At 38.8% G+C, this 17759-nt stretch overlaps 2 protein-coding genes across 4 annotated transcripts; both read left to right on the top strand.

The window, feature by feature from the left end:
• Positions 1-1622: 1622 nt before the first annotated feature.
• LOC132118485 (protein SOGA3-like) lies at positions 1623-9933 on the top strand. The gene is made up of 7 exons (XM_059528345.1): positions 1623-1652; positions 2297-2979; positions 6267-6491; positions 6751-6909; positions 7005-7070; positions 7472-8704; positions 9573-9933. Exons 2-7 carry the CDS (start codon positions 2311-2313, stop codon positions 9681-9683), a joined length of 2463 nt encoding a protein of 820 aa, XP_059384328.1. The 5' UTR covers positions 1623-1652; positions 2297-2310; the 3' UTR covers positions 9684-9933.
• A 31-nt stretch (positions 9934-9964) lies between these two features.
• LOC132118486 (uncharacterized) lies at positions 9965-16802 on the top strand. 3 transcript variants are annotated; one of them, XM_059528347.1, is made up of 6 exons: positions 9965-10150; positions 13033-13260; positions 13628-14044; positions 14150-14223; positions 14368-15223; positions 15692-16802. In XM_059528347.1, exons 2-6 carry the CDS (start codon positions 13117-13119, stop codon positions 15893-15895), a joined length of 1695 nt encoding a protein of 564 aa, XP_059384330.1. In that variant the 5' UTR covers positions 9965-10150; positions 13033-13116; the 3' UTR covers positions 15896-16802. The 3 variants fall into 3 exon arrangements, with proteins under 3 accessions (XP_059384330.1, XP_059384332.1, XP_059384329.1); XM_059528349.1 differs by lacking the exon at positions 9965-10150 and adding an exon at positions 10848-11837 and having other exon boundaries at positions 14371-15223; XM_059528346.1 differs by lacking the exon at positions 9965-10150 and adding an exon at positions 10850-11837.
• Positions 16803-17759: the final 957 nt, after the last annotated feature.

Genomic DNA, 17759 nt, shown 5'->3' with positions numbered 1-17759 from the left:
TAGGACAGTCTAAACTGTCTGACAATTGATTATTATTTTGACATGGTATAGCCAAACTGAAACGTTGTTATTAGTTAATCTAAAGAAAATAAAATTGTTTACTCGTACTAGCTACCATCTTAAAATTCTTGCTCTCCAAACCCATTCTACAATTTCTCTCTCTCTCCCTGTGTCTGCTTAAGGATGTTCATCTGTAAGAGGATTGCAAACAGGCCAGAGATTTCCACTGGCCCTATTAACAGAAAGTGGTTTCACCTTTCTCTCAACCTGTTCCTCTCATAATACACCCTATAAACACTCCCTGAGATAATTAGCTCTTCTCTGTATCCATACAAAAAAACACCTATCATGGGCAGTGTATATACACAACAACGCAAATTCATTACTAATGCACTTCTAAATGGTGTACTAAATCTGAATCGTTTACTAGAAACTTTTAAGTTGAAGGAAATAGCATGCAGTGTGCAGAAGGATGGATCGATATTGGACAAATTTACATCTAAATCTATAACCCAGTTGAGACCTCCATATCTTATTTTAATATAATAGGATATGCAGATTATTTCCAGTTGAAGTACACAGACAGACAGCGCCCTCTATTGCTCATTATAACATCTACATTTAAATTTTTGTATAATTTATAGCATTTTATCAAAGTGATAGTTTTTAATATCTAAAAGACTGATTTATATACAGACCAAGACTGTTATTTTAGTTTAATTTAAATATTATTAGCGGTTTTAAGATTTTTTTTACTTGTTTTAATATATTTTATAATAGAAATCTAATTTTATATTTTGTAACATGAAAATTATATATTTTTTCAATGTTTTAATGTGCTTTTTATTCATTTTATTTGAGTTTTAGTTATTTTAATACATTGTTAAACTAAATGAAAATGTTACCTAGGTGAAATATACTTAGTTTAAGTATTATTAAATTCTTATATTATTTCACTCAAATCTCATTTAAAGTAACAACATTTTTTAGCAGAAAACTAACTTTAAAAAAAGTAGTACATGGTCTTAATATATAGTGTAATTAAATTTGCAGTAAAAACTAAATAATAATAATAATAATAATAATTCCTAGATTCACTGCAGAGGTACACTGCCTGTTGGGAGCACAAACTGCAGACTGATCTTTCGAATCTATTCATGCACAATAGTGTGAAGGGAATGACGCTGCATTTCCACAAGCAGCAAGCTTCAGCAGCATTCAGTCTTCCTCCCTCTCAGGTTTTAAAGGGAACCTTAAAACATTAAACCTCTTTTAGAGGTCTTTTCCTCGACCTTTGAAAAATAAATTAAAAATAACAATTAATAAAAATTAACTATTAAATAATAACGATGACAAAAAAAACGTTGAAAATTATAAAATGTATGTAATGTATGAATATTTAAAATAATTTTAATATACTTTTTAAATGTAAACATTTAAATACAACGCTTATAGCACTTTAAGAACATACTAAATATGGTATTTAAAGTATTTAAACAACGTGGTACTCACACTTCCTTAAATCCTTTGTTACGTCACCTCATGAATATTAAACGTCAGTGTCTCGCGTGTCTAAGTAGTGCCTGGTACCATTGAGCTGAAGTGAACTGTCTCACTCAGACAGGAAATAAATGAGAACAGTTCATAACCAGGTAAGAAAACATCGCGATATTTAATGTTCCTGAACTCAAATTAGGCCTGTGCTTATAACCTTGCAAAAACAGAAAAATTCTGCATATTGTGGCCTGTCAATAAACTTTACTGATAAATACATGTAGCTACTTATGTCTAAAATTGATGTTCCATACTCATCATCATTCTTTAAACGATACGAATTCACATTTCTTCTCAGAAAATTGCTGTTCTATAATTCGGTCCTATATTGATTATTATTATTTTTTTATAAATACATAAATTATAGGCTATATGAAGACAACTGAAGGATTCAGATGCAAAAGCCTCTTAGTGCCATTTGACATTTGTTCAGTTATTTCACTTAAATGGCAATGAAAATAACATATTCATTGCCATTAAAGTGAAATTACTGAACCTACACAAATTGGTGCCTGATAAAAATGCTCTTTTTGAGAAAATTTCAAACGTCACTTCGAGGCTTTTGCATCTGAACTCTTCAGTTGTCTTCATACATAATTTATGAATTTATTAAAAAAAAACTTCATTTGTATTTTTAGCTGTACTTGTAGGTGTACTCTGCACAATAGCGATACAGTTTAATCTAATATTTTATTTTGCCCCTCTTATAAAGTGCACAAAATTATTTGAAGTGTTGTTGGAGGTCTATTACATGACATGATGAGTTCTGCCGCAAGTGGCGCTGCGGATTTTCCACCACCAGCGGACATTACCGAAGGGAGGAGGCGACCATCTCCCGGACAAACCCCCGCCAAACCGGCCTCAAAACCCAGCGGCAGCCGCTCCTCATCATCCGCCGCGTCGAAGCTCGGAGGAACAGGCACTAAAGGACGCGAGGGAGAGCAGGCGGCTCAGGGAGCGCGTGTCGTGAAGGTGAGAGGCGCGGCACCTGTTCGTGGTGCTGAAGCTGAGGCGATTTGGGAAACCGAGGAGAGGATTGATCGCGCTCCATCAAAGGACACGAGCCGTGCGCTGCGTTTGCCGTGCGTACACAGAGACTCGTTCTCGGAGCAGGCCGACGGCTCCTCCGGTGGAGGTGTGAGGGGCAGACAGAGACAGAGTGAGGCCGCCGCGGGAGGAGAGTACGTGGGCTGCGGGCCGGCCTTCTGGGGCGGCGGCTGTCTGCATTCAGAGCTCATCCAGTATCACATCAACAAGCGCTTGAAGAAAAGCGGCAGGATGCAGAGCAGAGCATCAAGCGAGACGCAACCGGGACCGGTACCGGCCGCACAGGCCGCGAGCAGCAATGACGAGCCCGTGACACCGCAGAATGAAGCCCTGCAGGACGAGATCCAGAGACTGGAGGATGAAAACGAAGACCTTAGGGTTTGTTTGCTATGCTTGAGAAATGATGCCGATTAAATGTATCATGTTAAAAAAAGGATGAATGGAATTGCTGGGAGGGTGGATGGATAGATAGATAGATAGATAGATAGATAGATAGATAGATAGATAGATAGATAGATAGATAGATATTAAGGTTAATAGTTGAGGATGAATAGGGTAAGAGATAAATACATTTCTATAAGAGCTTAGACAGACAGATGTTTTTCAGTTAAAGGGATAGTTCACCCAAAAATGAAAATTATGTCATTAATAACTCACCCTCCTGTCGTTCCAAACCAGTAAGACCTCCATTTATCTTCGGAAAACAGTTTAAGATATTTTAGATTTAGTCCGAGAGCTCTCAGTCCCTCCATCGAAGCTGTGTACAGTATACTGTCCATGTCCAGAAAGGTAAGAAAAACATCATCAAAGTAGTCCATGTGACATCAGAGGGTCAGTTAGAATTTTTTGAAGCATCGAAAATACATTTGGGTCAAAAAATAGCAAAAACTACGACTTTATTCAGCATTGTCTTCTCTTCCGTGTCTGTTGTAAGAAAGTTCAAAACAAAGCAGTTTGTCATATCAGGTTCGCGAACGAATCATTCGCTGTAACTGATTCTTTTTGAACCAGTTCACCAAATTGAACTGAATCGTTTTAAACGGTTCGTGTCTCCAATACGCATTAATCCACAAATGACTTAAGCTGTTAACTTGTTTAATGTAGCTGACACTCCCTCTGAGTTCAAACAAACCAATATCCCGGAGTAATTCATTTACTCAAACAGTACACTGACTGAACTGCTGTGAAGAGAGAGATGAACACCGAGCCGAGCCAGATAATGACTCGTTCACGAGTCAAGAACCAGTTGCATCGGTTTTCGAAACACCAGTAGTTCTTTCTGACAGTTCGATTCAATAAACAGGTTGAAGAAAACGGTTCACCGGTTCTTTTGCGCTCGACATAATGGCGTCATTGGCGATGACTGCAAGCCTTCGGTTTACCTGGGCTCATAACATTAGCACAGAATCAGTTCAGAATCAATCACCAAAAGAATCAGTTCGGTTCAGACGCTCTGTGTGTTGGTTTGCTTCACGCTGAATCACACATGCGCAGTATCATCTGCTCCTCGGTTCTCGAATCACACACGTCTGACAGAAACGGATCTTGACTCGTGAATGAGTCATTATCTGGCTCGGCTCGGTGTTCATCTTCAGTTCTTTCTTCACAGCAGTTCAGTCAGTGTACTGTTTGAGTAAATGAATTACTCCGGGATATTGGTTTGTTTGATCTCAGAGGGAGTGTCAGCCACATTAAAAAAGTTAACAGCTTAAGTCATTTGCGGATTAATGCGTATTGGAGACGCGAACAGTTTAAAACGATTCAGTTCGATTTGGTGAACTGTTTCAAAAAGATCCGGTTACATCGAATGATTCGTTCGCGAACCGGATTTGACAAACTGCTTTGTTTTGAACTCTCTCACAACAGACACGGAAGAGAAGACAATGCTGAATAAAGTCGTAGTTTTTGCTATTTTTGTATTTTGTATGTATTTTGTATACATACAAAATGTATTTTCGATGCTTCAAAAAATTCTAACTGACCCTCTGATGTCACATGGACTACTTTGATGATGATTTTCTTACCTTTCTGGACATGGACAGTATACCTTTCATGGACATTTAACATTAACAGTTATATGTTAAACTGTGTTCCAATAATAAACAGAGGTCTTACGGGTTTGGAACAACATAAGGGTAAGTTATTAATGACATAATTTTGCAAATTGGGTGAACTAACCCTTTAAATAGATAAGCAGGATAGATGGATGATTCTGTACAGACAGACTTTGTCTCTAAGGACTAATAAGACAGATAGATAGACAGACAGACAGACAGACAGAACAATAACTGCACAATAATTGTATTAAATTAGTGAAATATTTTATTTACAAATAAAAGTAAATAAGTCTAAAATCTGGTCAAATGTTACACATTGCTCTTTGTATTGTAAAATACATTCATGAAAAAACAAGTGTATACATTTATATTGAAATCTAAAAGACGTTTCTTTTAAATGTATAGCACAGTAATAAAGGCAGCAACATGTGATGGATAGGACAGAACAAGAAAGACTATTAATAATCTTTAAATGCACAGAAAAGTATTATAATACTAAAGGCACCAATACAGAGCAGCACAGAGCGTTTATGCGCATCCGTGCGCAGAATGATAAGCTTGAAACAACACGGAGTCACAGTGTGCAAGCTGCGCAGCCCTCCGAGTCCGCATAGAGATATTGATACGTAGTGTATTAAATGAGCCTTTTCTTTGAACAGTTTTAAACCTCAGTTACTGTGCGCTCTTGATGAGAGTTTCATCATTTGGACTGTAGTAACCGAACACAGCACAGAGTTTGGTTGATGAATAGAGGATGACAGACAGCCGCAGCGGAGAGAAGAATTTATGTGAACTCGAATTTAATGACTTCAATATTAATCTGTACCTCACATTGAACTATGGAACAGCTTCAGAACACTTGAAATATGTACATGAAAAAGTTTTGGTGCTTTACAATGTTTTTGTGCCTTTCGTGGGGCTCAACAATAACAACGAATAGTATATGCACAATATCGCAATTCCGATACCGAGTATCGGATCGATACATCCCTAATCAAAACACGTCTCTTCCTCTTAAAATGCCTTTTGGCGACTCCTCTAGATGACAAATGTATGGTAATATTTATTGTTTTCCTAACAATCTTGGTTCCCGCTCAACCTGATAAATCAAAATACTGGTGATTAACAAAAAGAAAGCCTGCAGTAAGCCTGCAGAGATGATGTTCATCCATCTTGAAATAACACTGATCATGAACCTTGAACATAAATGGCACATAAACATTAGAACAAATGAGGGGGACATTTTCTCAGGTGTATTAATTGTATTAACAAAATCTGAAAGATTTTTTTTAAATGTTTCCTTCTGAAAGTGAACAGAACCTTGAGAGAACTACAACGCTGTAACAATTTAGCCCTAGTTTCAGAACAAAGCAAACTACAGTTATGAAAACGGCCTTGTTATATCCAAAATATGCAGTCACTAATTAGCATTTTCAAGTAACAGTTTGCCAAGGACTCATTAAGCATGTCATTTTTTCAGTATATTCAAATAATGTAAATGCAGAGATCTAATTTGCATATTTCTGCTGTATAATTGCAGAGTAGAAAGCTTGAAAATAAGGGTTTCTCTTAATTTCTTTATTAATGTGCAAACTCTGGTTTTCATAGAATGAGATTGAGGAGATGCGGACAGAGATGGAGGAGATGCGTGACACCTTTTATGAGGAGGACACCTGTCAGTTACAAGATATGCGTCGCGAACTCGAGCGTGCAAATAAGAATTGTCGCATCCTTCAATATAGACTCCGCAAGGCTGAACGCAAACGACTTCGCTATGCACAAACTGGAGAAATTGACGAGGAACTCCTGAGGAGCTTAGAGCAAGATTTGAAGGCAAGTACCAATTTTTTATCTTTAAAGGAAAGCAGAGAAGGTCTATGATTAATTGCCCAACCCCAAGTTCTTACTTGCACCATTTTTATCTAATTACTAATTTGTCATTTAGCTGATGCTTCTATCCAAAGGAACATTGCACCTATTAGCAAGATATTTTTCCTGAAGCAACCTAAGGTTAAGTGTTTTTCTCAACAGCACAGTGATACTTTATGAATCAGATCATTAACCACTAAGCCACACCACCACATTCTGACAGGTTGCCAAGGATGTGTCTGTAAGACTCCACCATGAGCTGGAGAATGTGGAGGAGAAACGAACAAAGACAGAAGAAGAAAATGAACGATTAAGACAGAAACTTATTGAGGTGGAAGTCACAAAACAGGCTCTGCAAAATGAGCTGGACAAAGCCAAAGAGGTATAAACGCAAACCCAAATCACTACAGAATCTAAATAGTTCTAAATACTATACATATTCATGGAATGGCTTTCATATAAATTTGTTGTGTCCAGTCTCAGAAACGAAGAGGAAGCAAAGATGCACAAAAACCTGAGCGGAAGACTCAGACTCCTACAGAGGTAAGCATAAAACATTGACATCCATTGGTATGCGGTGAAATAAAGGCTTTTATTGTATGGGATAAGTTTAAGTTACAACCAGTAATGCAATTTTATTTTTATTTTTTTGCAAAAATATGAAGTGCATGAAAAAAAAAAAAAAGTATTACACCATAAAATGCAAAACTGTTATCACATTTACTGTTGGTCTGTGAAGTTTCACGGGCAAAATCAAGTCATTTCAAAATAAATCCATACAATGTCTGTCTGCTAACAGAAAGGTGTTTGGTTTAAATGTGAATTGTATTTGAGCTGTCCTTCATACATTGCAAAACCATATAGGATGGGTCTATTTGTCCACAAAACCCTGCCAAAATTCCTGCTAATGTGCCAGGATTTTAATGCAATACTTTTGTCCACAGGAGGACAATGAGGATCTGAAATGCCAATTGGCCTTTATTAAAGAGGAGGCTACCTTAATGAGAAAGAAAATGGCCAAGATTGACAAGGAAAAGGACCGTTTGGAACAAGAGCTACAGAAGTATCGTTCCTTCTATGGGGATCTGGACAGCCCTCATCCAAAGGGTGAAGCTGGTGGCCCTCCCACTACAAGGGAATCCGAGCTCAAACTTCGCTTGCGATTGGTGGAGGAAGAGGCCAACATCCTGGGACGTAAAATTGTTGAATTGGAGGTTGAGAACCGTGGCTTGAGGGCAGAGTTGGATGATCTTCGAGGGGAAGAGTCATCTAATGGGGGCTTGTCCGGAGCAGGAGGAGGAATGGGGCGGGAGCAGGGGTCAGAGCTGTCGGAGCTTAGGCAACAGCTGCAATTGGTGGAGGATGAGGCAGAACTTCTAAGGAGGAACCTAGCTGATGTAGAGGAACAGAATAAGAGAGTGATATGTGAGCTGAACAAACTGCGCTTTAAAGAGGGTACAAGGCACACCTCAGGTGGTAATGCAACTGGTGCCGCCAGTGGAGCAGGAGACAGCTCCAAAGCTGAGGCTTTGCAGGAGGAGCTGAAGGCAGCGAGGAAACAGATCAATGAATTGAGTGGGAAAGTGATGCAGCTGCAGTACGAGAATCGTGTGCTGCTTTCCAACATGCAACGGTATGATCTAGCATCTCACCTAGCCATCACGCCACGGGACAGTGACGCAGAGAGCGACAGCGGTCCTGGAATTGGAGGGCGTAGAGGTAGTGATGATGACTCATCTTCCTCTCGCCTCCCTCCTCATCGCAAACGTGAAGGTCCTGTCGGAGGTGAAAGCGACTCAGAGGAAGTTCGCAATGCTCGGTGCCTCACACCAACTCGTTCTCTTTATTCTCCTGATTCCGCCCGGCTCCTCTCACGCTCCATACGGGACAGGCAACAGATGATTGACATCCGTGCTGAAGCGGAGCGATTGGGACGAACAATCGACCACCTCATTGCTGACACCAGTACCATCATTGCAGAGTCGCGGGTGTTCGTAGCTAACGGGGATCTTTTTGGCCGTATGGAAGAAGATGATGATGGTGGGAGGATCAGGGAGCATGAGCTACTCTACCGCATCAATGCTCAAATGAAAGCCTTCAGGAAGGAGCTGCAGGGGTTTATAGACCGACTTGAAGTCCCAAAACCTGAGGAAAGAGATTCAGAAGAGCCATTATCTGTGAGTCTGGCAAGAGTCTGTGTGTCTATGTGAAGCACAAGAATAATGTTTGACACACCGTAAAGGAATAGCTCACCCAAAAATCTAATTTCTGTTATTTACTCACCCTTGATTCCCTTTTCTTCCGTGGGACAGTGACCGTGGCTTTAAAGTTCCCAAAGGAGCAAAAAAGCACCATATAATTAGTATGTACAATGGACTCTTTTCTAAGTCTTCTTAAGCCATACCTTTGTATTTATCATTTGCATTCTAAGTGCATCATGTCGAGTTTGACATCAGTGACATCTGGTCAAAAGACATGACAGAACATATGACATTTGAAGTTACTTATGTAAAACTTTACATGAATGAATGCAAACACAAATGAGATGTGAAGTACATTGACATTAACAAAAACTAAAACTATAAAAAATTGTTAACTGAAATAACACTATAATAGTGTAGAAATAATCATATAATACTGCAGCAGAATGGGTATATTTCATTGAATATATTTTGGTCTGTTTATCAAGCAAAGGTATTGTGCAGTTACAGAAGCCGAATAGTGCCAAGTCATACGTTTATTTAAATTCCATGTAAAGAAAGGAAATCACAACAGGGAATTGCAACAATTTTCATTTTGAGGTGAACTATTCCTTTAAAGGGAGTTACAATGTAGTTTAATAGTGAAGAACAAGAAAGCACTACATAATTCAGAGTTATCTCCTGACTGCTTTTAACATTTTTTGCCAAGATTTTTAAACTGTGCAAAAAGAAAATTTTAATGGCTATAATATCTTAACCTTTCTCTCTTTCTCTCTGATCCTGTCTTCCCACGCACCCCTGTTTTTTAATGCATGTTCGTTAATCCTGTCGTTTATTCACCCAGATGTTTCAGCCCATCATTTTATTCATCCTCATTCTAGTGTTGTTCTCCTCGCTCTCTTATGCCACCATTTTTAAACTTGTATTCCTTTTTACCCTCTTTTTTGTCCTGTGATCACCATCCGTCCATTCATTAGCATAGTCTCGCCCTTTGTTTTGTTTGTTTGTCAATGTTGTGTATGTTCACCATGGTTGAAGAATCACAGGACAGTCACTTTCCAAGCACAGACTGCACACTTAAGCACAGAAGTCTGCAAAACCTTAATTTCCAAAAAGCTGGAGAATGCTTTATCCAAATCGTACATATATGCCTGCATTGGAAGGTACACCATCGAGACAGGAGTTGTTGTTTTTTTGCAACTAAAGACTATCATACATCATAGGAAAACACTGAAGACATTTCTTTCATTGAGGACTATGAATGTCACTGACGCTTGCTTTGCCATCAAAGCCTTGCAATGAAATATGGAACTGAAGTTTACTACTAAGGGGCATGTTATCATAATTACCCAGAATGCCTGCCCCTGCACTCTAAGATACTGTACATCAGCTGGAATGATTTCCTATCAGAAGCATGCAATGGTGAGTAAGAATATGATATATAACTGTAAACTCAAAAAAATGTACATACATGTGAATGGATGGATAATAACTAACAGGCTTTATATTTAACTGGAGATGTCTGGAATCATCCATAATTGTGTGATAAGAACAACTTTTTTTGCATAGATTGATTGCACAATAATCTGAAGAAATTGCACAAAAAGATGCAATATGCTTAAGAACAGCTTTGATGGGGTGGGTGAATGGGGGTCCAAGTTCACATAAAGTGCCTGTGTACATGATGACACTGTGCACAAATTAACTTCTGCTGCACTCTGTTGCACCAGATAGAGCAGGATCAGTCTACCGCTGAACATGATTCTCATTCCTGCAAGCATGTCATGGATCAGCAATTTGGAAATTAGAGCTTGCTTTCTTTATGAGTTTATTTAGCTTGTTGGCATCTCCAGTTTTAGTCTCAGTTGAAGCACCTGAGTGTTCAAGTTGTCGGCAGTAATTCCTAAATAAAATAAAAAGTTGTAAATAGATTAAAATAGCACAAAATAATGTAAAAACAAGATCTGTGGAAGTGTTGGGTTCACAATTTATTTGGAGCACAAATACATTTATTTTAGTTTGGATGAGCCTAAGTGATTGACAAAAAAATTACACTTGGTAAACAACACCACATTTGTTTTTCTAGAGTGAGTTTCTGTTTGGGAATTGAAAGTCATTTTTTCCAAATTTCCTGTCAGATGAAAGTAAACTCATTAGCGAAAACCATCAAGGATACAACTCTGTATTCAAATTGGCCAGTTTTAATGTGCCTTTATTCTCAGAGGCGTTTGCTTTGTTGTTTTCCTTGTTCTCCATTATTGTGCCTGAAAACTATTTAAGTCAGCGGCCAATATTAAGGCTGAACTGTCGGCTGGCTGTTTATTGCGCAACAGCCATGTGTCAAATAAAAACAAGCGTGAGGCGACCATTAAGAACCGTGGACAGCACACTTAGTATCAGCTAATTCTGTCCAATGGTATCTTAAAAATGAAATAGACTGTTTGTAAAGTGTTTTGAGAGTCCCAAATAGCCCAGTTGCCTGTGGGCATTAGTAGAAGTCAAAACAACTGGAATAGGAGTCACAAGACCACAATCTGCCAAGTCCTAAAAGCAGACTAGCAACAAGACAGTTTAACAGAGGTGGGGTAGAACTGGGCATTTTAAAATAGCCATGTAAACACTCTCCCTCTGCTTTGTAATTTTAACCTAGAATGTCGGTGACGACAGTCTCCTGCATGGAGACCACAAATGCCGGAATAAATCTGACATTATGACACCAGACACCTGGCAGTTCTGACGTTACAGGGGTAAATACTTAAGAGTCACTATAAAGCCCAGTGGCCCCCTCAGGACTACAGTTGTTTACCCCTGAGCCTCGGGACAGGACCGTAGTACCGGACAGAGAAAACATTTAAGATCCAATACGCAGGATTTCTACGTCACGCCGTTGGAAGCGAGCATTCATAGTCTTTGCACAGTTGCGTCCCGTTTGAGTACATGAGCTGTCAAAGGGGAGGCGGTACTGAAACAAAAGCAATCTTGATTCAAGCAACAAACCTGTACTTGAACAGGTTACTAATACTCTACTTATATTCTGGATTGTCTGTTTCAATTCATCAAAAACTCATGAGAGGGAGTTACTGGAGGAACCAATAATAAGATTTAACCGGTAAGGATTAAGAAAGCTTGTAGACAAGCACAGAACATAAACCTCAAATTTTTAAACCTTTTTAAAGTATTTAATTGTTACTACTTGCAACTCTTTTCTGTGATCTTTCACTTGGGCTGAATATGTTGGATATATTTTAAGAACCTTTTTAGCCTCACTGGTAATATAAAAGTAAATTACTGTATTAACATATATAAGGACATATACTTGCTTAAGGAATACTAACAAACAATATGTACTTAATATGTAAATATTTACAAAACTGTTGGTAAATTCACTTGAATTTACTACTGTTGTGATCATCTACTTTTACCTATAGAGAGTAAGTGTGTATCAATCATTAAAAGGTTCTATTATATATATGTTTATTCTATTCTATATATTTTTAGTTTTATAACACATAATTACAGAGGTTATAAATATCCTTCCATTCTAACATCACACAGTGGTACATTCTGGAAATTTCGTGAGCTAAACTGGGTGTCATGTTCTTTGAGTGAAGAAAATTCCATCCCTAATACACACAGTAAATCAAAGCTTCATTACAGAAAAACTTAATGACGTTACCACGGAAAGGATGCAACTATTCTGAGCTCATCCAAGCACGTAAAAGGTTCTACACTTGCTTGGAACTTTGACCTCATGCCTAACTCGAAAGAAGCAGTGTAACCTCGTAGTCAAAGATCTAGACTGGTTGTAGGTGTAGGTTATACAAGGGGCGACCTTGCTATTGTGCCTTTGAGCAAGAGAGATCAGTTTACTCCAGGGAGACTGTTCATGTAATAAAACTAACTTCAGAATCCCTGAAGTCCCTTTAGGTAACTTGAGCATGTCTAATGAAGTTGGTGTCTAAAGAACATGCTGACAATTTTGACAGTTAAGGACTGGTTTGAAGAACAGGGAATGCATATAGAAATGAGTCAAAGCTTTGAAGCAGGTGTCCAGAGCAATTAGCTTGGTTTTGGTTTCCTTCTTTGTACTCCATTCAAGGAGGTGCAATCAAAAAGACTTCACTTATGTTCACATTTATAACACCCTTAAACTTTAAAGCAAGCCATTGTAGCCAGTAGCATTTTTTATAGTGACTTAATTTACTTGAGATACCAACTACTACCAGATACTCTGATTACTTAAGAGTACTGTAAAGAATAAATAGGCTATTTCTCAATGATGAATATCTCTTTTGTCTTAATAGAGGTATTGGTGGATTTGCCAATGTGGTCAATCCAGTGACCATTCAGAAATCGCAGCATAGGTTTCTGAGCACAGACACAGAAGAATGGCTGCATTGGAATTGCACTCTGGACCAGAGCCTGGGAGTTGTGTGTGGGGTGGAGACAGAGCTGACCTGGTTGACAGTTTTGACTCTGAGATGCAGGAATGGGAAGATCAGCTACAGGACATGCAGAGGAAAATTGAAGAGGTAAGGAAAACTGAAGTGACGCCAGTCAGTGTGACAGAATCCATATCCATATCTAGAGAGAGAGAGATTCTTATTCAAAAATGTAAATTAACTTATATAAATAAAAATATAGTGGTGTGATTTGACTATAAACCATTCCAAATGTTCCACTGGCACTGTTATCCTGCCTGTGCTAGAGCCATGGAATTGTTGATGTTGTGATAGTGGACACTAACAAGAATTGTTAAACTTATGCACAGGCTGTAACTAGTCTATGCAGTACATTATGCCAGTTGTTTTTGCTAACTTGTGGATTTAAAACATTTGCTGTCATGTAGGTGGTCAAAAAAATCATACTTTATGAATGAACATTGTGATTGTATTTCAGCTGTATAATATGGTCAAAGCAAGAAGAGAAGCTAGCGAGAGCAGCTTAAACAACACCACAAACAATAAAAACCTGGACATTACTTTGCTTCCTGTCATCTCTCAGTATAGCCACCAAGCCAATGGTTATCATGAACCCTGTGGTCACCCCAACAACAGCCTCCCAATTCATCAATACAGTGAAGTAAGGGCAGATCCTACAGTTATGCAAAGCTTTGGGCTTCACCACCCCAGTGAATACTGTAATGGCTCCAACAATATCATGCTTAATTCCCTGAGACTGAGAAGTGGCAGCCATTACCCTGCTAGTTGTCATGATCTTGAAAGGCAAGATGCCACCCTAGACATACTCAGTGGATACCTTCAACAAGGCCCGCATTTTAGAAAGAACGTAGGGAATATTGGAGTTCCAAACACAGTGAGTATCTCTTTCACAACTGACAAAACTCTCCTTAAACTGGACTCTTACACCTCAATAATTTGTCTTTACACTTTAACCATTCATTGCCCCTCTTTTTTTTAGATCCAGAACCCTAAGGTATATCCAGTTACGCACAGTTATCAAGACAGCATGGAGACCAGCCTGGTAACAAACAGGTAAAACCTTTTCAATCTCAACCTGTCAGACTCATTCCTATTGTTGTCCTTTTATCATGCATGTTTCTTGTTGGTTATAGACCAACGCTTAGTGTTTGTCCAATTTCCTCTTGTGACTTCCTGGTTGATTTGTTTTTTTCACAGTAGGACTGCCCCGTGTGTTGCTCCGGAGGAGACTGAGGCTGAGAACAAAAAGAACAAGAAATCCAACTTGGATGACTCCCAAGCCCGCCATGTTAGCTGGAAAGACCCGGTTTCATCAAACGACCTTCCCCCTAAAAATACAGCTTCCAAACTGGCAATCAGACAGAGAGATGCTTCTCCTGTAACCTTCCGCTCCACTTACCATGAGTCATCACAACAACCTGATAAGAAATGCCTCTTGCTTGACAGGAAATCTGGCAGCCCATCAGTATTGCGCAAGTTTGGTGCCATGTTGCAAGAGAATGAGGGGAAAACCCTGATAGAGGATGGTCTTGTGACCACCGTTGTCTCCAGTGAACCTCAGAGGCACACCAGCACTCCCATTTGCCAGAGCAAGTTTGATGCCAGACGTGCATCCTCACGTGTGCCCATCCAGAAATGCCTTCCAGACTGTGACGCACTAAAAGCAGATCTGGAGCCCAGCCAGGAGTCTTGGGCAGCTGGTCCTCCTAAACACCTCCTCAATGGAGACAAAGACAGTGTTCCTGAACAGCATGGCTTGGCCTATAACTTAAGCCAGACAGAGTCTCACCTTAACTCAGGCTATCATAAGGTGGCTTCACTGTCTAATTCCCACAAAGCGGGCTTCCAGAGTGAGAACCTATTTTCTGACTACCAGATGGTGGAAAGGATTCTGGGAGCAGGATCTCAAAACTTCAGTAAGGTACACAGAGGACTTGGTGTCGACATGACTAGACTGGGAACTGACAACTTGGAGCAACTTCTGGAAATGATGGAAGTGGAGAACAACAGAAGCCATAGAACCACATTCACCCAGCAACTGGACAACAAGCAGGTGAAGAGGGTACAAATTTGATCAGCACACACACTAAATTTCAATGCAGTATTTATTTTTGTCTGAATCATTTTGCCCATGCTCTTGGCAAGTGTTCCTCATTCCTGATTCTGGAAAGCCTCTTTCATGGAGTTTATTTCCAAGTTTGCTCTAACACATCTGGTTTTTAGGTAAACCCAAAGACCTTGATTAGTTAATTCAAGCACATTTTTTATTTCAATTTGGTCAAAATTTTGCAGAAAAGTGGTTCTACAGGACCAAGAATTAGGATCCTTGCTTTTGATGCATAGCAGCTGTGGTGCTCCCGATCTCATTCTCCCATCTCTCCCATATACTACTTTGCTTTCTGTTTCTGCTAACCTGTCAAATAAAGTCATTATATGTTGGTATATAAAATATAAGTAGATTAATCCAAGTATTGGTCATTTATCCAGAAAGATACTTACCTTAAAACGTTTTCCTCTCTAGGTCAATCGTGAGTCATCTCCTGCACCCAGCAGTAGCCATTTTTCTCGTCCTGCTCGACCAGCCAATCAACGTCGTCCATCCAGATGGGCTAAGCATATTCAGCCAATCAAAATTGGCCACACATCCTGCCCACCAAGCCCTGGCCTGAAAGCTAAACAATTCTTGAATTCATATTCCCAGCACACAGAAACTGTCATCATGTGACCAGGATACAACAACCTTCAAAGGTCATTTTCACCCAATGGCAAAGACGAAACTTTGACCTTTTGTAGAACACAATCTACTTTTTTGTATATATATAATATAACCACCACCACTACATCAAAGTACCTTATTGCAACCCACTAGGATGGCCTATGGTATTTTCCTTAAATAACTTCAAAAACGATACCACGTTCGTTTAACACTGCGCTGTTTGAAGTGCTTTGGAAAGAAACTTCAGTGGACATTTTTTGACCTGGTGAACTGTGCCTATATAAACCCTTCATTGCCATTTCTGTTTATTTCTTTTTGTCATTCTCAGTAAATTTTGTATTATTTTATTCTGTTTTCTATTTTCCTGAGTGCTTTGTGTACAGTGCAGTTCTTGTGGTGCCATGTAGGGCATTTTTTGTAACCATATAAGCATGTATGCAACAGGCATAACATGTATTTAAACATACATGGCAACAAGTTATTGAGCCTTATACTGTATATTATGCATAATCTGTAAAAGGTGTGTGCAAGCATTTTGATGGTCTGTCATAAAGTCCATTTCAGTACTGCATTAGTGCTTCATAATAGTGTAATGGAAGAGGTCATATCAGGCTCATAATATTTTTTTATAAGCCTTATTTGACTGTGCCTGATGTGGGCTGAAACTACTCGGTGCATCGCACCTTTTTTGCGGGAACATGTCTGCATTCGCCAGTTTTGTCAAAAAAGCCAAATTAAGTTAATTATTCTTTAAGTTCAACATCTGTGAAGAGTAAAGTATATCTTTTGACCATATTATAATGAAGAAATGCTTTTGGAATGTTTATTTATTGTTGTGACATGACCCTTACAAAAACGTGATGCTTTTTGGGTTTTTCTTCCTCTGGATAATAAACGCAAGTGCTTTGACGAGTTAGTTTATTGTTTTTTAGTGGTGATTTCTAATGTTAGCATTAATATTTCTGCTCACTGTTACTTTTCTTTGCAATCTGACAAGCTTATTTTCACCTAGTGAACAAAAAACCTACAGACTTATGGAGTCTATAGACCAGAATCATCAAGGGCAATGACAGTCATAAACAACGTACCTTTAACCATTAGTTTGCTATAAGTGAAAAATGAGATAAGGAGCGCAAAAATAAAACACAGCCCTCTATTTAATATTCAGTTTCAGTTGGAAATACGTCACTATATTAAAAGTTGGCCGCATATTTTGGTTCATGCAGATTTTAAGGGTGGGTTGTTTTGATTTTGGCCATTAAGTAACGAATTACCAATATGTTAATAACTCTATTAAACACATAGAAACAACCTAGCAACCACCTATAATATCCTATCAGCAACTTCTCCAAGGTCATGCACCATTGTATATATAAAATAAGAAATATAAAAAGTATAGTAGTTTCCTGAAAATTTGACAACAGTGGGGGGTAAAACATTTTACAATTTCTTACATCACTTCTCCTTTCACTAAAAAAAGCAAAAGTATAAGATGCTTTATGCCAACATAGTAAAAAGGTCTCACTTTAATTAGCTCCTTGTTAAGCAGTATTAACATTATTAACATTGTTCTTGCCCTACGTTACTAAAAGCTATCAAAAAGCTTCCTATTCCTCATTCAGAGTCCTAATGTAACCTGCTCTTACCATGCCTTAATATCTCTCTGTCCTGCTTTCACAGTTACTCAACCCTCTGCTGAAATGTGGCACCTGTGCCTGAAATAGGAAGCGTGACGTTGTTTTGGTGCCAGAAATCTTAGACGTGTCAGTGGAGGGCTGAGGGGGGAGGCGTGTGATGTTCAGGGGGCATCTCTGTCTCACTCTGAATCTGTAAATGAGTAATAAAGTCTTTCATGCACTATAACACCTCGCTG

Source organism: Carassius carassius, chromosome 37 (assembly GCF_963082965.1).
Source record: "Carassius carassius chromosome 37, fCarCar2.1, whole genome shotgun sequence".
Taxonomy (NCBI): domain Eukaryota; kingdom Metazoa; phylum Chordata; class Actinopteri; order Cypriniformes; family Cyprinidae; genus Carassius; species Carassius carassius.
Note: the sequence above shows the minus strand (reverse complement) of the source record. Positions and strands in the feature narration are given on the sequence as shown.